The 26,629-nt window shown below is 42.9% G+C and overlaps 1 protein-coding gene across 1 annotated transcript in view; it reads left to right on the top strand.

The window, feature by feature from the left end:
* Positions 1–4,952: 4,952 nt before the first annotated feature.
* ZNF330 (zinc finger protein 330) overlaps positions 4,953–26,629 on the top strand; it is a gene marked incomplete at its 5' end in the record, with an annotated part of 75,113 nt that continues 53,436 nt past the window's right edge. The window contains 3 exons of the mRNA XM_082271001.1: positions 4,953–5,072; positions 23,699–23,718; positions 23,834–23,904. Coding sequence (XP_082127127.1) covers positions 4,953–5,072; positions 23,699–23,718; positions 23,834–23,904 — 211 coding nt within the window. The remainder of the gene's footprint in view (positions 5,073–23,698; positions 23,719–23,833; positions 23,905–26,629) is intronic.

Genomic DNA, 26,629 nt, shown 5'->3' on the forward strand with positions numbered 1-26,629 from the left:
TGGTTGTCAGTGGCAAGGGCTCGTCTGATTTGTTGTCAGTGGCAAAGGCCCGTCTGATTGATTGTCAGTGGCAAAGGCCCATCTGATTGATTGTCAGTGGCAAAGGCCCGTCTGATTGATTGTCAGTGGCAAAGGCCCGTCTGATTGATTGTCAGTGGCAAAGGCCCGTCTGATTGATTGTCAGTGGCAAAGGCCCGTCTGATTGATTGTCAGTGGCAAAGGCCCGTCTGATTGATTGTCAGTGGCAAAGGCACGTCTGATTGATTGTCAGTGGCAAAGGCCCGTCTGATTGATTGTCAGTGGCAAAGGCACGTCTGATTGATTGTCAGTGGCAAAGGCTCGTCTGATTGATTGTCAGTGGCAAAGGCACGTCTGATTGATTGTCAGTGGCAAAGGCCCGTCTGATTGATTGTCAGTGGCAAAGGCACGTCTGATTGATTGTCAGTGGCAAAGGCACGTCTGATTGATTGTCAGTGGCAAAGGCACGTCTGATTGATTGTCAGTGGCAAAGGCACGTCTGATTGGTTGTCAGTGGCAAAGGCACGTCTGATTGGTTGTCAGTGGCAAAGGCACGTCTGATTGGTTGTCAGTGGCAAAGGCACGTCTGATTGGTTGTCAGTGGCAAAGGCACGTCTGATTGGTTGTCAGTGGCAAAGGCCCGTCTGATTGGTTGTCAGTGGCAAAGGCCCGTCTGATTGATTGTCAGTGGCAAAGGCACGTCTGATTGGTTGTCAGTGGCAAAGGCCCGTCTGATTGGATGTAGATTGTTTAGGTAGACTCGTATCCATTTAGTTGTTAAAGTGGAACTTTAGTCAGAAAATGAAGGCTAGCCCCTTTTACATGTATAGCTATATAAAAACAATAATATAAATATACTGCGCTGGACTTGGAATGATTGAATATAGAAAAGCAGCTAACACAAAATCTTTGAATGTTTACAAAAGATAAAGGCAATTAAAATATAAAGTGCAGCACTAAGTAGTCTCTCTCAAAGTCCACATCAAAAGAGGGGAAAGTTCCTTGGGTCACCCATAGAGGAAACCACCACCAACACCCAACTTTACAGCCTCTTACCAAATGATATAGACCCCCATTACAAAGGTCTATATAGGCAGATCAATGGATGATTCGTTTGGTGACAGCAGTGCCAGATCCTAATAGCGTTCAGTATATGTCTCTCCTCAATACTGCAGGCAGATACCATCATGTGGGAATAAATAGGAGATTCCTCATAGTACCATCAAGTTCCACTTTATTTAAAAAACGTAGGCACTTACAGTCAAGCGTCCTACTCTCAGCATGGTGTGATGTTGTCCAACCACCAAAAACACTAAAAATAAGTGCCTATACTATACTGTTTTAAATCTACACTGTCTCACCCTGCTCTGCGCATGCTCAGTTGCTTGCTTTTTTTTTTTGTTTAGGCACTGTAGAGTTTGTAGAGGCCGATCTGCCGACAGCCTTAAAGCGGAATTAAACCCCCCTTATTTTTTAGGCTCGGTTCACACTGGGGCAACTGTCAGGAGACTTTGTCCCCTGACAAGTCGCGCCCCATTTAGTGAAATGGAACCGTTCTAATCAGAGCGACTCAAGTCACTTTCTGCTCTGCCCCCTGCCAGTGAGTGAGAAGAGGGCTGAGGAGAAAGCTGCTGACTCTGCTCGAGGTACTGTCAGAACCGAGCTATCGGCAGTGTTTGATCGCTCGGTTCTCAGTGTAGAGGAGCTGGGGGACAGACGCAGCATCGGACCAATGTTGTATCCACCTAAGTAAGTATAAATGGGGGTGGGAACAAAAAATCCCATACATGTCTTTTAAGTGGTTAAACTGACCTCATTTGCAGACCGAAGTTCATCCCTTTGATCTAAAAGAACCAAATGATATAGTGTTTCTTTTTATCTCTCAGCACTGAGCAAAGTTGTGATAAACTTTGCCAGCTGTTTTTTTTGTCTCTTTTTGACAGCTGTGGGCACGGAACTGCTCTGCACTTACATGAATCGTAGAAATGCCTGACAAAGATCATGAGGGGGGGTTGAATCAAGATCGTGATTTTTTTTAACAATCATGCAGCTCTATCTTCTACTTCTATACAAAATTTGTGTAAGCCAGCATAGTATTTGGGACTGACAGAACATCCTTTCCGAGTGATGTTGACCTACAGTTCACATTTCTCAACATGTTGCAAGTTTACCTTTGACTTTTTGCTAATGTTTAATGGTGTATATCACTGCTGATTCCAGGATACAAAATATTCTTTTTGAGAGATGTTGAATTAATACCTTGGAAATCTTGTTTTCTACAGTGATTATGCAGGATTACATATGGTACCGTAGCTTGTTTAACCACAATTGTCTGTCACTAAAAATCACGTGGCGTGATTTATCTTGGCAAACTGTGTATTCCGGATGCAAACCTCCTAAAGTGTAAATAAAGAATTGGGTTCAGTTCACATATATGAGACCGCATAACATGTTAATCAGACTGGCTTTCAATGGAGCCAGTTCACAGATTTCCTTGGTGGCCGTAGTCTGATCCTGAAAAGGGTCCTGTGCGATTTTTGGTCTAGTTTAGGTGCAAATCTAAGTAAAAATTTGCACCGGAATTGGTGAACAAAACTGCACCAGACTCTGGACTGGAAACCTCAGCCGGACATGTGTGAAGCCAGCCTTAAAAATAATACTGTGAGCAGGCAGGCCTTTTATTGAATAACAGACAAGCAATGTCTCCTCTGCAACAAACAAAGCCTACCTGCCTGCTCACAGGTTTCTGTAGTATGTACGTGGAGCTGTGCATGTCTGGTAGAAGATGCTGGCAAGGGATCTTAGTAACATGTGGGGCATCTCCGCTTTTTGGCTAGGATCAAATATAGTAATGTATCTATTCTTATCTGTCTTTGTGAACAGAACATTACCTCACGGGGGATTTTGGAACTCCTGATGTTATAGAGTAAGTACTGCGGGAGGGAAACATTCCTCCTGGGTTAATTTTGGCCTGCTGCACCAAGCTTGTCCCCTGTTATAGCCTGGCAGGTGTTGGGTTTCCTTGTACTGTACAACTTTTAATGAAAAAAGTTCTGACTTGGTCCTAAACATACTGGCAATGTAACCTCTTTTATTTTTATGGCTGGGGCTGACCTTATTACAAACCAACCATAGGAATAAATGAGATTAAAGTGAAGTTGTCCTTTTAAGTTTAGGATTTTTATTTTTTACTCACATTTAATGTAAAGTGTCCCTTGTGCTGGTGCCAGTAGTCTCAGTGGAAATCTAAAGTCCTCTGCCCCCCTTCCATACACTGCAGCCGTAATCTTGTGCTGCAGGGGTTAATACCAGTGCTGGACCTGTGAGGCACTAATCAAGAGTGTCCAATATGCTTGTCCTTTCTGCCGTACCCCCCCCCCCCTCCCGCTGTAATCTGCCCAATCCCAATACATCACATAGCTGTTTATTACCCCTTGTCATGACAATCAAGTAAAAATAAAATATATTAAAATAAAAAAATAAATAATGGTTGAAACCCCCAGTTGCCTCGCACACCTGATCAAACAAGCCCAGGGTGTGCACGTATGTAAACCGCAGTTGCACCACATGTGTGACATATTCCTGCAAATGTCAGAGTGAGAACAATATTTCTAGCACAAGAGCTGCTAGTTAATGAGCTGTAAAGGCTTTTAAAGCATCCACCTATGGTGATTTTAAGGCACCATAGTTTTTGGCGATATCCCGGGTGCAAGCAATTTTAAGACATGGAATGTTTGGTATCTATTTATTTGATGCAACCTCACCTTTTATATTTTATTAAAATATGGGTATTATATGGTGTGGTTTTGTACTAAAACTCATTATATTTTACCCGGAAATTTTGCGTTTAATAAACAGTTGCGCAAATATCATGTGAAACAAAAATTTGCAACTATCACCTTTTTATTCTACAGGGTCTCTGCTTTCAGAAAATATATATTGCTCTGGGTGTTTAAAGTGGAGTTCCACCCAAAAGTGGAACTTCCGCTTTAGGTGGTCCTAACCCCCTGACATGCCACATTTGGCATGTCATTTTTTTGGGGGGGGGAGCGGGTACCTAGTTTTGACAGGTACCCGCTCCCACTTCCGCTCGGAGCGCCGCGGCGCCCTGAGCGGAAGTTCTCCTCTCCCCCTCCCTCCCTGCAATCTTCTGGGACATGTCAAAGGTCCCAGAAGATTGGCGGCCAATCACGGCGCGTAGCGCAACTCACGCATGCGCAGTGCGTAACTGGCTGTGAAGCCGCAAACTGTCACAGCCGGGTGCCCACAGCAGTGATGCCGGCGCCGAGGGAGAGGATTGAGGCTTCAGGCGGCCGCATCGCTGGACCGTTGGACAGGTGAGTGAAATGGCTGGAACTCCGCTTTAAGTAATTTAATTGCCAACAATTAAGGCCTCTTTCACACATGGGAACCGTTCATTTCATCAGTTCAGTCACGTCATGGATGAAGTGTTCATCAGGTTTTCATCAGTGGTCATCAGTTTTTCATCTGTTTTTTTTTTTTTTTTTTTTTTTTTTCTTCTTTTTACATCCACTACCAACGCAAAAAAAAAAAAAACGGTTGAAAAACTGACCATTTTTTTAACGGAAGAAAAATTGAGCTTTGATCAGTGTAAAAAAACTGATGATGACAGATGTGGATGTAAACTGATGTAAATGGATGATCATCCATTATGTTTGAAGCCTGAAATGTGTCAAAAGGTCGCAAAGTTCAAGGGGGCCGAATACTTTCGCAAGGCACTGTAGATACATTTTTTTTTCAATTAATGGAACTGGAACTGGGTGGTGAGCTCTATGTTCTGATCTACGTTGTTAAAATGTTTAATGGCTATAGAGGAAATTATGTCATTATTTATATATAAACTTTATTGAATTAGATGTTGGCAAAATAAAATAACAGTATTTTCTTTTCTTTTGACAGACAGTGCTTGAAAAATGCCCAAAAAGAAGACAGGTGCCCGTAAGAAGGCAGAGAGTCGCAAAGAAAGGGAAAAACAGATGAAAGCTGCTCGAGGCACTGTAGACCTTGCCAAACACCCTTGTAATGCTTCTATGGTAAGTATTTGTCTTTATATGATTTTATCATTAGAATTAAGAATGCATCCGCAACTTATACAAATGTTTTTTATTCTTATTAGTCACATAAAGCAACTTTGTCATGACACATCACCAAAAAACCCGATCCACCACCCTCACTTCCTAGGCATCCTCTGGCGCTTGTACTTTTACTGTCATTGCCCTACTACTCAGATCATCACCGATGTGTGAAAATCCCTGCAAATTAAATGTCACCTGCCTTTTCTTAATGCAGAACTTGGGGCCTGTGTGACCATTAGACAAATCAGCAGGCCCCAGTGCTATAACATTGAGAGCTACTACATATTTTGCATTTGTTAAAGAGGTTGTAAACTCTTAAAAAAAAAAAAACAAAACAAAAAACCTGTAAGCCCCCGTTCACACTGGGGCGACCTGTGAGGCGACCTGGTCGCCTCACAGGTCGCCGCAGGTCGCCTCCCATAGGGAAGCTGCGGACCCATTCTGATAGGAGCGACACAAGTCGCTCCGACTCAGAAAAAGGGTCCGGAGCTTCTTTGGGGCGACCAGGAGGCGACCGCCATAGACTTCAATGTTATGAAGTCCGTGGCGGCCGCTCCGAGGTCGCGGCGCGCTGCTCGCACCGCGACCTCGGAGGTCGCGGTGCGAAGTAGTGTCGCCCCAGTGTGAATGGGGGCTAAGACAAAGGCATTATGAGCTAGTATGCATCGCATACTAGCTCATTATGTAATACCTTATAACGAAGGCCCCGCACATCGGTGTCACTGCTGACATTTCCCCCGAAGTTACTTCTGGGTTCACAGGCTCCGGCGCTGTGATTGGCAGGAGCCACGATGATGTCACTCCCATGCACGGGCGTGGGAGCCATCGTTCGCGGCACGGAGCTCGGAAGAAACGACATCTGTGGCTACATGTCCTGTAAATATCTCCTAAACAGTACACGTTTAGGAGATATTTACACTACCTATAGGTAAATGTTTGCAGAGGAAGTTTACTTCCTCTTTAACAACGCTAAGTATTGTTTTTTAAGGGTAAATTTTATTTATATAAAAGAAAAACATTATTTACATCATCGATAATGTAGTGTGTACATAGGATAATATCTGTAAAAGAACATTTTTTTTAAAGAAAAACATTATTTACATCATCGATAATGTAGTGTGTACATAGGATAATATCTGTAAAAGAACATTTTTTTAACCAAGTTACATATTGTCAGAATATATACAGAATTTTTTACATCCTCAGCATCTTGTCAGTAAAGCTGAACTTAAGAAAACCCATAGCGTTTCAGTTTGGGTAATTATAGAAGTATAATTCAGAAGAAAAAAAAAACAGATGAACTTAACATAAACTTTACAAAAATAATGCTCACCACTACTCTGAGAATAAGCAAGCATGATTAGCATTGCAACAGGTAGCCCCTCCCCACCCAATTCCATGCACATGACACTCCATTACCAATACTTATATTACACCTCTATCTCACCAGATCCCGAAGTAAGCCAACTAGCCCATACCTTTTCAAACTTTTTGAGGCAACCCCTAGAGGTATATGTTCGCCTATACATTGGTAATGCTTTGTTGATCAGTTCCACCCAAAAGTGTAAAGATAGAGGGACAGGGTCCTTCCACGTGAGTGCCAATGCCTTTTGGCATAAAAGAACACTAACCTCAGTAGAGTTTTTTGAAAGCTAGTTATGTCCTCCTCTCCAAAATGTCCCAGAAGACATCTAGCTGGGGAGTAGATATTTGGAAGAACCAGTTTCTCCTCTAGAAACCTTAGGATTGCTACCCAGTATCTCCCTACAAGTAGGCAAAGCCAGATTATATAAAACTGCAGCACGACAGCGAGGGCAATCAGGGGAGTCCACCCTACCCAACCTCTGAAGACATGGCGGGGTATAGTAGATTCGGTGTAAATAATTGAACTATATCAGTTTGTCTCTGGCTGATATCGCTGAGGGTAGCAAAGTTCCAGTGACCTCAGACCATGTTTCCTCTGAGAGATTGGATATCATCACTCCACTGTTTAGCTACCTTCTCCATCCTAGTGGAGGAAGAGGTCCACAGGGTAAAATAATATCTAGAGATAAGTTTTGAGTGGTCATCTTCAAATAGAAGTTTTTCTAAATTCGAGGGGCAAAGCTTTACCTCCATCAATCCAAATTGTGCCGCCACTGCATGCCGCAATTGCAGATTGCGGAAAAAAAAGGAATTGGGGATCTTCTACTCTATCTGTAGGTCTTTAAATGATTTGAAGGCATGGCCAGAAAATAGCTGGCGAGCATATGTTATTCCATAATTAGCCCAACATGACCCTTCTAGGATCCTGTATATTTCGATTAGCTGAGGGTTCTGCCAAAGAGGGATTAGAAGAAGTAGACAGAGGAGTGCCCCCCTTCCTATTATTACACAAATGAAAAAAGAAAGTTTAGGAATATCCACCCCTTTTCAGGATATGGGCCATTTCTGTATAATAAGTTAATTAGTGCTTCATATGAGTGGACATGAGTGGCTACAGAAGCAATGGCTAAGTTCGAGAAAAACCACCAGTGTATATGAGTTAATTGGGATGCTAAATAGTAACACTGGAGGTTTGGTGAAGCCATGCCTCCATCTTGTGAAGGCAAGTATAACATAGGGAGATCCTAGGCGGCTTAACACCCCAAAGAAACAAGGAGAGTAGTGTATTTACTTGGGTAAACAGTGTCTTGGGGATACAGATCAGGGCACGCCATACCAGGTAGAGAAATCTGGGAAGATAAATCATTTTAAATAGGTTGATTTGGCCTTGGAGATTGAGAGGCAGTTTAGACCAAGTCTCTAGATTATCCTTCAGCAGAGGCATCAGAGGAGAGAGATTATTAGAGATGTATTTGCACAGTGGCAGCTGAATCTCAACCCCCAAGTACCTAAATTTAGCAACCACTTGCAGTGGAACATCCGGGGGCAGCCCATGGATATACTGGGAAAAAAGGAAAAACTATCGACTTATTCCAGTTAACTTTAAACCCAGAGTAAGCACCAAATATGAGATTCTGTTTAAGGCTGTGACCAAAGATCCCTCCGCTTCTGCTAAATACAAGAGCATATCATTGGCGTATAGAGATGTCTTCTCTTTCAGAGTATTTATCCAAATGTTAAGTATTGTTGACCTAACGAATGATTTTGAGCGTGTAATGGCAGGGCACAGTTGAGTGCCAAAAATGGGAAAGGGGGTAGGGGGGTTTTGATTTAGCAGCTATGCTATAAACTATTTGCTTTACCGAATAACATTACTCAATGCAATTTCATAAAGACTGTAACAATGTATGTGAAGAAAGTAGGGGCCCAATGGTGGCTCTGCCTGTCACTTGAGTGAAAGAATTTAGGAATTCAGGACGTCTGCATGGATATCGTGCAGCTTGTCTTACCTGTCAGTGAGGGAACATGCAAAGATATACCACTGATCCTAACCCCTTTCCATCTGCAATCTGTTTATTGGCTTTTTCCAGCACAATGTCCCTTTAGGCTACGTTCACATGCAAATCATTGCAAATCGCAGGACACCTGTGCGTTGCCCGTGATTTGCAATGGCACCCCAAATGCTGTGCGATGTTGCCGCAATTTCCGCCTGCCGAATCGCGGTATCATCGCGCAAACAAAATCGCGGGACGCATGACACCCCAAAGAAACTCTTGTACCTTTTTTGGGCGTCATGCGTCCCGCGATTTTGTTTGCGCGATGTTACCGCGATTCGGCAGGCGGAAATTGCGGCAACATCGTACAGAGTTTAGGGTGCCATTGCAAATCACGGGCAATGCACAGGCGTCCCACGATTTGCAAACATTTCCGGATCGCGGGCAGAATCGGGGTGATTCTGCCCGCGATCCGCTACGCCCACATGTGAACGTAGCCTTAGCGAGAATAAACAATGTTCTCCCTTTTGAGATCTGCTTTGTTAAGCTGCTTATTCCCAAAATCCTGGCTGTCACTGACAGCCAGATCCCTACTGGCGAGTTGTCATTTCTAGTTATCAAGTACAGGCTAGAGGTTTTGTTAACAAAAATTTAAAGTGATTGTAAACGATCACCTTGTAAAACAACCCATTTAGCTTAAACTAGAAATGAAAGGCAATACATGTTTCTATAGAAATAAAATAATATTAATATTAATAAGTGATCACATTCCCTCTGTTCTCAGCTGAATAAGGCTCTGTTCATACCTGAGCGTATTTCAGCTCGTAAAACGCTCATCTCTGAAGTCTCAAAACGCCAAACAAGCAAAATGCTATTCATTTCAATGGCCCCTGTTCACATGTGAGCCTTTTGTCATCTGAAGCAAAACGCGTGAAGCTCAAAAAAGTAGATGAGCTTCTTTTTCGGCAGATTACAAGCAGCAGCACATTGAGCTTGCCAGTGAATGGCTTAGCATTGGGGGCATGTCAGGACAAGTCTGATCATTTGGAGGAGAGCAGGCTGAGTTCCCAGCATAGCTAGAGAACTGACCACACTGTGCTCTCCTGCTTAGTGTGGTCAGTTTTATTAGGAAAGCAGTCCCTTTGGAAGGAACACCAGGGATTTCACATAAAGAAAGCAATACAAAGAGAACAGGATACATTTTCATTCAAATATATGGTACAGCAGGCACAAATCAGGAATATGAAGTGTTGGGGCAACAAACACTAAGCCTCCAGAGGAATACTGTCACTCTAAGGCAGCCGTTTTCATCTGCAGTTCCATCTATTAATAGTTTAACTGTCAGAATCAGTTGCACTATTTAAAAAAATAATTAAAAAATAAATATAAAAATAATACAAATAAAGTGTTTTTTTTTTTTTAAATGACATAGTGTACTAAATAAAAACCTTCTGTGTTCTTACATTTAGGAATAAAAACTAGACATAGAGTTATTGCTAAGTTAACTGACACATGTTTACTACATTTGGCCGGGGCAGCTAGGGATCAATGCCTTCTGGTCACAAAAGGGTAAACAGTTCTTTCACCAAATAAATTAACTGTGTGGTTTGTTATCTTGTTTCGAGATTGTTATTTTAACCAGTTCTGAACCGGAAGGATTTGCCCCCTTAATGACCAGGCCATTTTTTGTGATTCTGCACTGCGTTATTTTAATGAAACAATTGCGCGGTTGTGCGAAGCTGTATCCAAATAAAATTGATGTCCTTTTTTCCCACAAATAGAGCCTTCTTTTGGTGGTATTTGATCACCTCTGCGATTTTTTTTATTTTTTGTGCTATGAACAAAAAAAGAGCGACAATTCTGAAAAAAGGCAATATTTTTCACGTTCTGCTATATAACATTCCCCCCAAAAAATGTAAAAATCAAATTTTTTCATCACTTTAGGCCAATTTGTTTTCTGCTACATATTTTTTGTATAAAAAAAAAACGCAATAGGCGTATTTTGATTGGTTTGCGCAAAAGTTATTGCATCTACAAACTAGGGGAAAGATATATGCCATTTTTTTTTACTTGTAATGGCAGCGATCTGTGATTTTTAGCAGGACTGCAACATTGCGGCGGACAGATCGGACTCCTAACTGACATTTTTTACACTTTTGGGGGGGGACCAGTGACATACTACAGTAATCGGTGCTAAAAATATGCACTGTTACTGTAATAATGCCATTTGCAGGGAAGTGGTTAACACAGTGGGTGATCAAGGGGGTTAAATGTATGCCTAGGGGAGTGTTTCTAACTGTATGGGGCTTTTGAAATGATCACAGAGACCTGTGATCCTATATAGCAGGATCACAGGCGTTCTGTGATCATTCCAGAGAGAAAAACGGTCAGCTGTGTTTACAACAGTTGACCGTTATTCTCTCTCAGCGGGAAACGATCGCGGATGGCTGGTGGCAATCAGGGCCGCCTGCCCTGTGCATCTGAGTCCCCGCTGCCGAGTGGAATGTGCTCGCCCCCTAGCAGCAGACGTGTAACCGAGTTACGTCGGTTCGCGCAGGGAGGGGCTGCCTGCTGCAGTAAAACTGCAGAGGGCGATCTTTAAAGAGGTTGTAAACCCACTTTAAATGCTTTTGCCTATAGGTAAGCCTATATTAAGGGGGCTTTAAAAGCGTCACCTATAGAAAATTTGAGCTACTGACATGTTTAAGGTTTGACATGTTGGGTATCTATTTACTCTGCGTTTATATTTTATGAAACAATTGGGTAATGTATTGCATTTTTTTGACCCCTAAAATTAGCTTTTAGTGTCGGTTCACACTATGGCGATTCGACTTCGGGGGCGACCTGTGAAGTCGCGTGCACCGTGACTTCGGCACGACTTGCACAGACTTCACATAATGGAAGTCAATGCAAGTCGCTCTGATGTCGCCCCGAAGTAGTACAGGAATTATTTTCTAAGTTGGACCGACTTGAGTCGCTCCTATTAGAACGGGTCCCGTAGCACTGAATGGACCGCGTCTTGTCAGGCTGACCAGTCGCCTGACAAGTCGCAGTAGTGTGAACCGGGACTTAATGTATTTTTTACTGAACCTTTCCGATAATATCGTTTGACATAAAAAAATGGAAATATCACTATTTTATTCTTTAGGGTTTCTGCTTTCAGAAAATATATGTTTGGGAGTTTTATGTAATCTTCAGGCCTAAAATTATTTTTTAAACGTGTGAAAAAAACGCTCTGACAGTAAAAGGGTGAAAGGATAAATTCACCTTCGAGAACATGTTACATGTTTCACCCATAAGATTTGTTAGTTAAAAAAACTGGCGCCTGATTTTTTTGCTGGCTCCTAGATTCAAAGCAAATTTGTCAAGCCTTGAGCTTGTGTGCACATTGGAAGTTTTCTCCTCTATTCCTGTTCTGGTGACCACTCAGTGTTTGGGCTTTTCTTTCACTTTTGCTTTCGGTGGTACTGGTAATCAGGACAAAGAGAGGGTAAATCTCCCTAAAAGGGACACACAGCAATAAAAACCTGGGAAATATTGTAACCTCTGCACTATTACTTAGAACAGGTATACCTTAAAGGCTAAGTTAACCTTCAAGCAGAATTTCATTTTTCATAATAAATTGAAGCCTTTTCTAATGTATTTTCTGCCCAAGCAAACGCAATCTGTTACCTAGTCCATGGCAGGATTAAATCTGTACCCTCTCTTTTCAAAATGTAAATAAAAAGCATTCTGAGCTTTTTCTGTAGCATCATGTGACCATTCAGGAAACATTATATCCCATCATGCACAGCCTTACTGCATCACAGTATAGGGTGTGTTTAACCATGCCTCCCTCATTATTGGTTTTAGAATGCACTTCAGCTCTGGGCTGACCTAAGGTAGTGAAGGCATGGGCGCGAGCGGGAGCAATCTCCTGGAGGTGGAGGGCAGGAGCAGGGTGTGTTTTAATGATGTCAGCTGCTGAAGAACATCCTCACTCTACTAACATCTCTGGCTACACATGCAAGTCAGTGAGGAAGCGCAGCAAACGCCCCGCAATTGTATGAAATGCATGCGGTAGTGACACGATTTTTAAAAAAATGGGGTTAAAGCAGGCTGTGATGAGGTATCGCATCACTTCCTCAATGCCTGTCAGTAGCCTCTGGAGCACAATTCGGACATGGATCGAGCTTCAGAGGCAAGGGAGATTTAGATGCACATCTAAATCTACCTTTATGCACAGGATGCATCTGCTAGAAAGGTCCTCAGTTTATTACATAAGCCTTAATCACTTGCGGACCGCCCACAGTACATTTACTGCAGCTGGGCGGCTGCTCTGTGTCAGATCACATACATAGTATGTGATCTGACACTTCGGGTCTGGGGCGCACACACGCGCTGCTGACCTGCTCTCACTGTGATTATACACATAGAGAGCCCAGCAACGGATACCGCGGACTCGATGTCCGCCTGCACCTGCCCATTACACAGGAAAAAGGCAGAACGACAATCTGCCTATGTAAAAAAAACAAGGCAGATTGTCGTTCTGTCAGAGGGGAAGGTATTGATTCTGTGTTTCTGCAAAGCAGGAACACAGTTCTTTGCCTACCCTTAGTCAAAGTACTTCCTCCACAGTGAGTAAGCACAACCTAGGCACACAGTTAACCCTTTGATCACCTCTGATGTTAACCCCTTCCCGGCCAGTGTCATTTGTACAGTAGCAGTGCATATTTTTTTTAGCACTAATCACTGTATTAGTGTCACTGGTTCCCAAAAACTGTCAAAAGTGTCAGTTAGTGTCCTGATTTGGCCGCCGCAATATCGCAGTCCTACTATGAGTCGCTGATCGCCGCCATTACTAGTAAAAAAATAAATAAAATTTTTTTACTAAAAATATGTAGCAGAATACATATTGGCCTAAATTGATGAAGAAATTCGATTTTTTTTTTTTTTTTTTTTTTAACCCCTTTTTTTTTATTGGGTATGTTTTTTAGCAGAAAGTAGAAAATATTGTTTTATTTTTCAAAATTGTCTTTTTTTGTTTATAGCGTAAATAATAAAAACCGTACAGGTGATCAACTACCACCAAAAGAAAGCTCTGTTTGTGGGAAAAAAATGACTGAAATTGCATTTTAATACAGTGTCGCACGACCACGCAATTGTTAAAGTAATGCAGTGCCATGTCTCAAAAAATGGCCTGGTCAGGAAGGGCATAAAACTTTCCGAAGGTCAAGTGGATAAAGAAAGTAAGTTCCAGATTAGAAGTATCACTCAGGCATAGTTCCTTCAGTCCACAGTGGGGAGGAATGGCAGGTGTAAGCATTGTCTCCCTGCAACATGTTCGTGCACCCCCTACATTGCTATCTCTGGGAGTGTCCACCCTGCAGTGTTTCTTCTTTCTGCTCATCCCTTTCTCTGTTCCTTTGTTTTTTTTCCCCTTCAATGTCAGCCACTCTGCTCTAACACCTTTATCCTTACAGTGTGTGTATGTTTATATACAGTTGCATCTCATAAAATTAGAACATCAAAAAGTTAATTTATTTCAGTAATTCAATTTAAAATGTGAAACTCATACAGTGATATATTTCAAGCATTTCTTTGTTTTAATTTTGATGATTATGGCTTGCAGCTAATGAAAACCTAAAATTTTGTATCTCAGACAATTAAAAAATTACATAAGACCAATAAAAAAAAAGGTTTTTCATACAGTAATGTTGGCTGACTGAAAAGTGTGTCCATGTACAGTATAGTATGCACTCAATACTTGGTCGAACTCCTTTTGCACCAATGCGGCATGGCATGGAGGCGATCAGCCTGTGGCACTGCTTAGGTGTTATGGAAGCCCGCTTTGATAGCGGCCTTCAGCTCGTCTGCATTGTTGGGTCTGGTGTCTCTCATGTTCCTCTAGACTAGGGGTCTGCAACCTTTAAGACAAAAAGAGCCACTTGGACCCATTTCCGAAGGAAAAAAAAAAAACTGGGAGCCGCAAAACCATTGCGACATTTAAAACAAATATAACACTGCATACATGCCCACTTACAATGTAGTGACCAGCATACATGCCCCTTACAATGTAGTGACCAGCATACATGCCCCTTACAATGTAGTGACCAGCATACATGCCCCTTTCAATGTATTGACCAGCATACATGCCCCTTACAATGTAGTGACCAGCATACATGCCCCTTACAATGTAGTGACCAGCATACATGCCCCTTTCAATGTAGTGACCAGCATACATGCCCCTTTCAATGTAGTGACCAGCATACATGCCCCTTTCAATGTAGTGACCAGCATACATGCCCCCTTACAATGTAGTGACCAGCATACATGCCCCTTACAATGTAGTGACCAGCAAACATGCCCCTTACAATGTAGTGACCAGCATACATGCCCCTTACAAAGTAGTCACCAGCATACATGCCCCTTTCCATGTAGTGACCAGCATACATGCCCCTTTCCATGTAGTGACCAGCATACATGCCCCTTTCCATGTAGTGACCAGCATACATGCCCCTTACAATGTAGTGACCAGCATACATGCCCCTTACAATGTAGTGACCAGCATACATGCCCCTTTCAATGTAGTGACCAGCATACATGCCCCTTTCAATGCAGAGACCAGTGTGCGTGCGTGCGTGCCCCCTTCAATGCAGTGTGTGGTCCCCCCCCTGAGGCATCACTTCACTTACCTCACACTGGTGCCTGGCGTGCTGCTGCTGACGGGAGTCTGGACGGACGTCTTCTTCCTCCTCGACTAGACCTGCATGCGCGCCGCTGCCCTCCTCTCTGACAGCGGGTGGGAAGGTGACGTCGGGACGGTGCGTGACTAGCGCATGCACCGCCCCCCACGCGACGTCACAGCCAGTACAGCGCCACAGTGGGGAGGAATGGCAGGTGTAAGCATTGTCTCCCTGCAACATGTTCGTGCACCCCCTACATTGCTATCTCTGGGAGTGTCCACCCTGCAGTGTTTCTTCTTTCTGCTCATCCCTGTCTCTGTTCCTTTGTTTTTTTTTTCCCCTTCAATGTCAGCCACTCTGCTCTAACACCTTTATCCTTACAGTGTGTGTATGTTTATATACAGTTGCATCTCATAAAATTAGAACATCAAAAAGTTAATTTATTTCAGTAATTCAATTTAAAATGTGAAACTCATACAGTGATATATTTCAAGCATTTCTTTGTTTTAATTTTGATGATTATGGCTTGCAGCTAATGAAAACCTAAAATTTTGTATCTCAGACAATTAAAAAATTACATAAGACCAATAAAAAAAAAAAGGTTTTTCATACAGTAATGTTGGCTGACTGAAAAGTGTGTCCATGTACAGTATAGTATGCACTCAATACTTGGTCGAACTCCTTTTGCACCAATGCGGCATGGCATGGAGGCGATCAGCCTGTGGCACTGCTTAGGTGTTATGGAAGCCCGCTTTGATAGCGGCCTTCAGCTCGTCTGCATTGTTGGGTCTGGTGTCTCTCATGTTCCTCTAGACTAGGGGTCTGCAACCTTTAAGACAAAAAGAGCCACTTGGACCCATTTCCGAAGGAAAAAAAAACTGGGAGCCGCAAAACCATTGCGACATTTAAAACAAATATAACACTGCATACATGCCCCCTTACAATGCAGTGACCAGCATACATGCCCATTACAATGTAGTGACCAGCATACATGCCCATTACAATGTAGTGACCAGCATACATGCCCCTTACAATGTAGTGACCAGCATACATGCCCATTACAATGTAGTGACCAGCATACATGCCCCTTACAATGTAGTGACCAGCATACATGCCCATTACAATGTAGTGACCAGCATACATGCCCATTACAATGTAGTGACCAGCATACATGCCCCTTACAATGTAGTGACCAGCATACATGCCCCTTACAATGTAGTGACCAGCATACATGCCCCTTACAATGTAGTGACTAGCATACATGCCCCTTTCAATGTAGTGACTAGCATACATGCCCCTTTCAATGTAGTGACTAGCATACATGCCCCTTTCAATGTAGTGACTAGCATACATGCCCCTTTCAATGTAGTGACTAGCATACATGCCCCTTTCAATGTAGTGACTAGCATACATGCCCCTTTCAATGTAGTGACTAGCATACATGCCCCTTTCAATGTAGTGACTAGCATACATGCCCCTTTCAATGTAGTGACCAGCATACATGCCCCTTACAATGTAGTGACCAGCATACATGCCCCTTACAATGTAGTGACCAGCATACATGCCCCTTTCAATGTAGTGACCAGCATACATGCCCCTTTCAATGCAGAGACCAGTGTGCGTGCGTGCGTGGCCCCTTCAATGCAGTGTGTGGGCCCCCCCCCCTGAGGCATCACTTCACTTACCTCACACTGGTGCCTGGCGTGCTGCTGCTGACGGGAGTCTGGACGGACGTCTTCTTCCTCCTCGACTAGACCTGTATGCGCGCCGCTGCCCTCCTCTCTGACAGCGGGCGGGAAGGTGACGTCGGGACGGTGCGTGACTAACGCATGCACCGCCCCCCACGCGACGTCACAGCCAGTACAGCGCCACAGTGGGGAGTGTCGGGGCGCACAGTGCGCCTCCTCCCCTCGCTAGCATCCGCCCCAGATCGGCGGCAAAGTTTCAAGAGCCGCGGGTTGCCGACCTATGCTCTAGATAGTACCTCACAGATTCTCAAGCACAATAATACCATGATTGTTAAGTCAAGTATTGGTAGTTTTGGCAGTGTGGACAGGTGCCAAGTCCTGCTGGAAAATGAATTCAGCATCTCCATAAAGCTGGGGAAGCATTAAGTGCTCTAGAATTTCCTGGTAGAGGGCTGAGCTGAATTGATAAAACAGTGGACCAACACCAGAAGACATGGCTCACTAAATCATCACTGGCTGTGGAAACTTCACACTGGACCTCATTCAACTTGGATTCTGTGTCCCCCCACTCTTCCTCCCAGACTCTGTGACCTTGATTTTCAAATTAAATGCAAAACTTTTCACAGTCTGTGATGGTTTGGAAAGCCATGTCACTGCTGGTGTTGGTCCACTGTGTTTTATCAAGTCAAAAGTCAGCACAGCTCTCTACCGGGAAATCCTAGAGCAGTTTATGCTTCCCTCTGCTAAACCAGCTTTATGGAGATGCTGATTTTGTTTTCCATCAGGACTTGACACCTGCCCACACTGCTAAATGTACCAATGTCTGGTTTAATGATCATGGTATCACGGTGCTTGATTGGCCAGCAAACACGCCTGACGGAAACCCCATAGAGAATCTGTGGGGTATTGTCAAGAGGAAGATGAGACACCAGACCTAACAATGCAGACGAGCTGAAAGTGATTGAAAAACCTTGTTTTTTTCCTATAAAAACAACAAACATGTTCTACTTACCTGCTCTTTTGCAGTGGATTTGCATGGAGCAGCCCAGATCCTCCTCTTCTTAGGTCCCTCTTCGGCTCTCCAGGCCCTGCCCTCCTGTTCAGTGCCCCCACAGCAAGCAGCTTGCTATGGGGGCACCCAAGCTGAGTCACCCATCCCCATGTTCAATCAGACATGGAGACTCGGCCCGCCCTTCTCTATCCTGATTGGCTAGCTTGATAGTAGAGGCAGCCAATGGTGGCGCTGCTGTGTCTCAGCCAATCAGGAGGGAGAATCTTGGATGGCTGAGACACTCGTGGACATCGCTGGACAGAGAGGGACCTCAAGTAAGTGTTAGGGGTGCCGAGGGGGGCTGCTGCACACAGAAGGCTTTTTAACTTAATGCATAGAATGCATTAGGATATAAAAGCTTCTGACTTTCCAACTCCTTGAAGGCTGCTATCAAAGCAACCTGGGTTTTTAAAATACCACAGCAGTGCCACCAGCTGATCGCCTCCATGCCACGCCGCATTGATGCAGTAATTCATGCAAAAGGAGCCCTGTCCAAGTATTGAATGCATATTATACTGTACATGGGCATACTGTATTAAAATTTTTTTTTTTTTTTTTTTATTGGTCCTAAGTAATCTAATTTTCTAAGATACTGAATATTGGGTTTTCACTAGCTGTAAGCCATAATTATCAAAGTTAAAAGAAAGGAAATGCTTGAAATATATCACTGTGTGTAACCCAGTTTTACTTTTTTGAATTGAAATTCTGAAATAAATTAACTTATTGATATTCTAATTTTATGAGATGCACCTGTATATACATTGCTCAACAAAATTAAAGGAACACTTTTTAATCAGAGTATAAGCATCAAGTCAAGTAAACTCCTGGGGTATTGATCTGGTCAGTTAGGTAGCAGAGGGGGTTGTTATTCAGTTTCATCTGCTTTGGTGGTAATGAAATTAACAGGTACACTAGATGGGAAACAATGAGACCACCTCCAAAACCGGTATGGTTTTACAGGTGGAGGCCACTGACATTTTTTTCCCCTACTCTTTTCTGACTTTCACTAGTTTCGCATTTTGCTATGGTCAGTGTCACTACTGGTAGCATGAGGTGATACCTGGACACTATAGCGGTTCCACAGGCTGTCCAACTCCTCCAGGATGACATATCAATACGTGCCATTGCTAGAAGGTTTGCTGAGTCTCCCAGCACAATCTCAAGAGCATGGAGGAGATTAAAGGAGACAGGCAGTTACTTTAGGAGAGCTGGACAGGGCTGTAAAAGGTCCTTAACACATCAGCAGGACTGGTATTTGGTCCTTTGTGCAAGGAGGACTGCCAGAGCCCTACAGAATGACCTCCAGCAGGCTACTGGTGTGAATGTCTCTGACCAAACAATCCGAAACAGACTTCATGAGGGTGGCCTGAGGGCCCGACATCCACTAGTGGGCCCTGTGCTCACTGCCCGTCACCGTAGAGCTCGATTGGCTTTTGCCATTAATCACCAGAATTAGCAGATTCGCCACTGACGCCCGGGGCTTTTCACAAATAAGAACAGGTTCACCCTGAGCACATGCGACAGACGTGAAAGGGTCTGGAGAAGCCGCGGAGAATGTTAGGCTGCCTGTAACATAGTTCAGGATAACTGATTTGGTGGTGGGTCAGTGATGGTCTTGGGAGGTATAATTATGGAGGGATGCACAGACCTCTACAGGCTAGACAATGCCACCCTGACTGCCATTAGATATTGGGATGAAATCCTTGGACCCATTGCCAGACCCTATGCTGGTGCAGTGGGTCCTGGTACACGACAGTTCTCGGCCTCAAGTGGCGAGAGTATGCAGCCAGTTTCTGGAGGATAAAGGAATTGATACCATTGAATGGCCCCCACACTTGCCTGACCTAAATCCAATAGAACATCTCTAGGACATTATGTTTTGGTCCATACAAAGACACCAAGTTGCACCTCAGTCTGTTCAGGAGCTCAGTGATGCCCTGGTCCAGATCTAGGAGGAAATATCCAGGATACCATCCGTTGTCTCATTATGAGCATGCCCCGACATTGTCAGGCATGCATACAAGCATGTGGGGGCCATACAAACTACTGAGTACCATTTTGAGTTGCTGTAATGAAATTTCAGCAAAATGGACTAGCCTGCTGCATCATTTTTTTTTCACTTTGATTTTAAGGGTGTCTTTGAATTCAGCCCTCTGTATGTTGATAATTTTCATTTCCATCAAACGATGTGGCATCCTTTCATTCATCACACATTACCCAGTCCATATCAGTATAGATATCCGGCATTTTTACCCATTGAGATCTCATGTGTTTTCAAAGTGTTCCATACATTTTTTTTAGCAGTGTGTGTATGTAATATATATATATATATATATATATATATATTATACAATGTTACAAAGACAGTCACTTTGGCCTTTTTTACAGTTGCTAAAGGAAACAGTCACTAAATGGTTAAAGCTTTCTGTTAGCTGCTGGATTTGTGTTACCTGGCTCTGGCTTTTAATTGATACATTAAAGCGGTATTGAACCCAAAACCAAAAATGTTAATCTATTGCATCTTACCAGTCATTAGATGTGGTGGCTAAAGTAGTTCTCTTTTTTCAGGGTTGTTCCCTCGGTTTTCACTTGTTGATCTGGCCAGTAACACACCTCTTGTATTAGAGTGCCCCCACTCTGGATGAAGGAGCACATTTGGACAGCAGCATTCTGTCAGGAGCTGTTGCTCCTCTGGGTGCCTACAATTTGTATCTCTCAGTAGCTTTTTTTTTTTTTTTTTGAAAATACTTTTTTTTTCAGTTTCAAGAGTTATAATACAAAACAGAGTTAATACAAACGTTTCTAGGTGTCAAGAGATCAAGGGTACCACATTCCATGAAAATGAACAATTTGAAACAGAAATAACAAACGGGATTTTAAAGGTGCCAAAATCAAAACTCCAAAAGATCTAAGATATCAACAATTTTATATCAATGCAAATATTGTTAAAAACATCACTTTTACAGTATTCATCATAAAACCATCACAGAATATACATGCCGCTTGAAAGTATGTGCAGTAGATTCAGCTCTACATGTTTTGCCAAAATGTTGGCTTCCTCGGGAGACTTGAATACGGCAAAAGATGCCACTGAAAAACGAGATATAATTATATTTATGAATAAACCAACAATCATAAATGGCATAGCAGTATAAAAAAAACAAATGTAAACTGGGTCATTTGGAGGGTTGTTTTACTCAGAAGCACCAAGTAGTTGAAATATTGACTCATGCACCAATGGGATCACCCCGGGGGACACCAGTAATTATAGAAGGAACAAAACCCACATAATATCACCTGCGGATAGTCAACATAAGAACATTTGCATTGTAACAATGTTTGCATTGTAATAAAATTGTTAATACAAAACAGAGCCTGTTGGGCATACCCAGGCTCGGTGTACAAAAACAGACTAAATACCTTCTCTAACAAGAACTAAAACGTTTGCTCAACCACCATGTAGGACAGGCAGAGTTTCATTAGTAATATGCTCAGAGACTGAATTGTAAATGAAATAAGGGAAGAGGCATTTTCCAAAGTACACTATTAGGTTACCTGGAGAGTATTACCAGAAGAATCACAATGGTAACCATAGGTTCCATTCTCAAGGAAAATCAAGTAGGGGTCTTGGGATCAGCATTGCTGGACAAAAAAATCTACCCAATTATCCTATACTTTATGAATTTTTTTTTGGGCTGCCCCGTGATAAATAAATGGCCTTCTATAATTGCAAATTTGAGTTGACTCGAATGTAGAGAATAGATTTTATAATAGGGGCAGCTGGAGACTTCCATTTTGAGCACAATACAATAGCTTTCCTACCATAGAGCAACAGTAGCATTTTGTTTTCTAAAAACTGAAGTTCAGCTAAAATGTATTTTTAGCTCTAAAACTTTTATTGACCTAATTTACATGTAATCTATCCTACATTGTGTTAACACCCAGATCTTGTAGAAATCTTTACTGCAGAGATGCCCTGTCCCCTTCTTGTCACTGATCTCCTGGCAAGCCGCTTGCTGTGAGGGCACACCTGTGGGCTTCCTCATGAGCTGGGCTGTGTGTGCCCATAGACACATACAGCGTAGCTTGGCCCTGCTCCCTATTCCTAGGATTTGATTGAAAGCAAAGGGAGCCAATGGATACTGCTGCTGCCTCTGTGTCCTGTAAGGAGGGGGACACAGACCAGCGCTATTATAGACGGGCACAGTGCTGGACCAAGAGAGAACTAGGTAAGAATATTGGGAGGTGAGGTGGCGATACAACTCCTGAGACAATTTTTACCTTAAAAGAGAAGTATGGACTTTTTTTTTTTAGATTCGTACTTACCTAGGTGAATGCAGCGCTAATACCGCAGATCGCTGGGTTCTCACAGCTCCCTGAGCAGAGAGCTGTCAGTCAGCAGCTCTCTGCTCTGCCCTCGCTCACTGGAGCGCTGAGCTGTGGAGTGGCGGGAGCGGCTGGCTCAGGCTCTCAGTGGCTCGCTGAGAGGTTGAGCAGGGTGCCAGTTCTGTGTGGGCGGATCCCAACTTCATGGTCACGATCCTGCTTGAGCCTGGACCGAGACAGCGGATTTCAGCCCGCTGTGTGCTAAAAACGGGTTACAAGAGTGCAAAACGTACTGCACTCCTGTGATCGCTAAGAGAAGTACAGCCAAACAAGCTTTGGCCGTATTTCTCCTTTAATTAAGGCAGTGCATTAAATCGGTCGATCGGCCGTCTTTTGTCCAGGGCTGTCCTGTCCGGTGAAAAAGACTGCACACGAATTTTGTCGGCCAACAACAGCCTACTGCAGAAGTGATGTCATGTGATGGTTAACTTTCCGTGTCTTTTTTCTTCTCTGAGCATGCCCAGTCTTGCAAATCTGCTGATTGTTGGCCGAAATCTGTACTGACTGGCGAACAATCGGCCGTTCTGGTGTTGGCCAACAAAAATTTTAATGCTTGCACGACAGATTCTGTTCGGCCGAAAATGCGCTGTCGGCTGTTGGAAGCATCATACTAACAAGCCTACAATCGGCCGATCGATCGGCGGCCGAATATTTGCAGCCGACAATCGGTACGTGTGTACGGGGCTTAAGGTAAAACAATGTCTTGCCTTTGGAACCACTTTAAGGACCTGTTTTACACTGCACCTAATGCACATCTTCCATAGCCCATGTAAAATACATTTTAAACATATGCAAAAAAAGTAAAACCATGGCACTTGATTTTTAAAAACCGAATTACAAAGATGCCTCAATATGTGGTTTTCCTAAACTGACCTCAGGATGTCAGTGGTTTGCTATGGCTGACTCTGCCATTGTTCTACTATTGCGCTCTCGTAAAAGAAAACAAAGCACTTGATAAAAAAAAAAAAAAATGCAGCGGTGGCATTTAGAAAAATAATACCAGTGGTCCGTGGAGAGAGAACAAGTTATGTTTTCTAGACAGGCCGAATCGATCCAAGTTACAGTCGCTTTGTTTTTTTCTTTAGGAAGCATCCATAATATATAATTGATGCTTTGCAGTCGTCATACCTATTGCTCCCCTGACTGCTGTAATGTGTCATGGGTCCTTTGGGTACTTGTTATAAGCAGGTGTAAAAAGATATAACTCTGTGTGACTAGGAATAATTTACAAAGAGCTGCTCCACATTTACATTTCCTTCTACTGACAGGGGCATAGACTTGCCTGGTAAGCGTATATGTTAGAGTACGATAATCTTCACCACGGGAGTCATTATTTTTTCAGGAACATAAAGTGCAGCTTAAGTAAACACTGTTGGGAAATTGTCATGTAAATACTTGTTTGTGTTCTGATGTACTTCTCTCTTTATTTTTATAGGAATGTGACAAATGCCAAAGGTAGGTTGTGTGTTTTTATTAGCCTTTTCTTTCCCATTGCTGTTTTTTCTAACAGCTTGTCGATGATCTGTTAAAGCTGGGTTATGTTTGTTTTTTCTTTATGTGCCCAATGAAGGCGGCAGAAGAACCGAGCTTTCTGCTATTTCTGCAGTTCTGTACAGAAGCTGCCCATGTGTGCCCACTGCGGTAAGTGCTACATCAACATTCTACTGCTTGGTTTTAAGGAAATGGGTTTAAAAAAATTACAGACAAACAAATATTACTGTTCAGCTTATTTAAAATTTGGTGGTGGGGGGGATATAATATATATATATATATATATATATACATATATACACACACACACACACACCGATCAGCCTTAAATAGGTTGTAGAAAAAAAAATTAAAAAAGAAAAACCTGAAAGACAAAGGCATAATGAGCTTAGAACGAAGCCCCCACAGTGCCGCCCGCTCACCGTAACACAGCAGACATTTTCAGCCGTCCTTCTTCCTGGTTTGTGTCCTCTGGCATGCTCGCGGGAGCCGCCATTGACGGCACAGGGCTCTGAAGGAACGGCACGGGTGGCCGTTCCTTCAGAGCACGTGCGCCGATGATGTCATCGGCTGCATGCAATGTAAATATCTATTAAACGATGCAAGTTTAGGAGATCTTTACAGTACCTATAGGTAAGCCTTGTTATATGCTTACCTATACGCCGAAGTCTATAGGTAGGGTTTACAACCTCTTTAACATTATGACCACCTGACAGAGGAAATATCACGTTACAATGGCATCTGAAAATGGGTGAGATATATTAGGCAGAAAGTGATCATGCTGTCTATTACATAGTAGGTGAGGTTGAATAAAGACAATAGTCCATCCAGTTCAACCTGTGTAGGTGTGTGTGGCCGTAATCATCTCACATACCCCTGAATGTTTTTCTCCTTGAGATGTACGTCTAAGAGTCTTTTGAAAGCCACCATACTTCCGCAGAAACCACCTCTTGTGGTAGAGAATTCCACAATCTTGTAGCCCTAACAGTAAAGAACCCCCCACGTTGCCTGAGGTTATAACGCTTCTCCTCTAATCGCATTGTATGCCCTCGAGTCCTCATACAATCCTTTCAACTGAATAGCTGTTTTTCTATGCCGAGATCACCATTGAGATATTTATAAATTGCTATCATGTCCCCTCTCAGGCGTCTCTTCTCTAGGGAGAATAAATCAAGCGATTGCAGACGCTCTTCATAATTAAGGTCCTCCAATCCCCTGATTAGTTAAGTTGCCCTTCTCTGGACTATGAAGTTGATGTGGTGAAAGGAGAAATAAATGGGAATCGGAGTTTGTTGTGTATGGAGCTGTGTTTCCACAGCCAAAAGCTTCTACAATGGTCACATTAACATCAGCAATGGAAGAAGGTGGCCTGGTCTGATGAATCAAGATTTTTCTTTTACATCGTGTGGATGGCCGGCTGCATGTGTGTCACCTGGGGAAGAGATGGCAGCGTGATGCTTTGAGCAATGCTCTGCTGTTAAACCTTGGGTCCTGCCATTCATGTGCATGTTACTTTGGTGTCCATGCCTCAATGGTTCAGTGCTGTTTTAGCAAAAAGGGGCCATACTCCATATTAGGTGGTTAGTCGTAATATTATGGCTGATTGGTGTGTGTGGGTGTGTGTGTGTGTATATGTATATATATATATATATTATATTAATATTTATATTATATTTATATATAAATATATATTATATTATATTTATAGATAAATATATATTCTATTCTATTTATATATAATTTTATATATATATATAATATAGCGTATACAGTTGCAACACAAGTTATATTGTAATTGAATGCTATTAAAAAAATCACCTGTAAAATGCAATATGGCTACCTAGAGGCTTTCTGAATACAGATGTACAGAATGCCCCTCAGATACAGTGCATCCGCAAAGTATTCACAGCGCTTCACTTTTTCCACATTTTAGGTTACAGCTTTATTCCAAAATGAATTAAATTTATTAATTTTTTCAAAATTCTACAAACAATACCCCATAATGACAACGTGAAAGCAGTTTGTTTAAAATCTTTATAAATGTATTAAAAAGAAAAAATCACATGTACATAAGTGTTCACCGTGACACTCAAAATTTAGCTCAGGTGCATCCTGTTTTCACTGATCATTCTTAAGATGTTTCTACAACTTGATTGGAGTCCACTTGTGGTAAATTCAGTTGATTGGACATGATTTGGAAAGGCACACACCTGTCTGTATAAAGTCCCACAGTTAAAAGTGCATGTCAGAGCACAAACCAAGCAATGAAATCCAAGGAATAGAATGTAGACCTTCAAGACAGGACTGTATTGAGGCACAGATCTGGGTACAGAAAAAATTGTGCAGCATTGAAGGTCCCAATGAGCACAGTAGCCTCACAGTGGAAGAAGTTTGGAACCACCAGGACTCTTCCTAGAGCGGGCTGCCCGGCCAAACTGAGCGATCGGGGGAGAAGGGCTTTAGTCAGGGAGGTGACCAAGGACCTGATGGTCACTCTGACAGAGCTCCAGAGTTTCCCTGTGTAGAGAGGAGAGCCTTCCAGAAAAACAACCATCTCTGCAGTACTCCACCAATCAGGCCTGTATGGTAGAGTGGCCAGAAAGAAGCTACTCCTCAGTAAAAGGTACATGACAGCCTGCCCGGAGTTTGCCAAAAGGCACCTGAAGGACTCTCCGACCATTAGAAACAAAATTATCTGGGCTAATGAAACTAAGATTGAACTCTTTGGCCTGAATGGCAAGCGTCATGTCTGGAGGAAACCAGGCACCGCTCATCACCTGGCCAATACCATCCCTACAGGGAAGCATGGTAATGGCAGCATCATGCTGTGGGGATGTTTTTCAGCGGCAGAAAATGGGAGACTAATCAGGATCGA

Source organism: Pelophylax lessonae, assembly GCF_965119305.1.
Source record: "Pelophylax lessonae genome assembly, chromosome: 1".
NCBI classification, from domain to species: domain Eukaryota; kingdom Metazoa; phylum Chordata; class Amphibia; order Anura; family Ranidae; genus Pelophylax; species Pelophylax lessonae.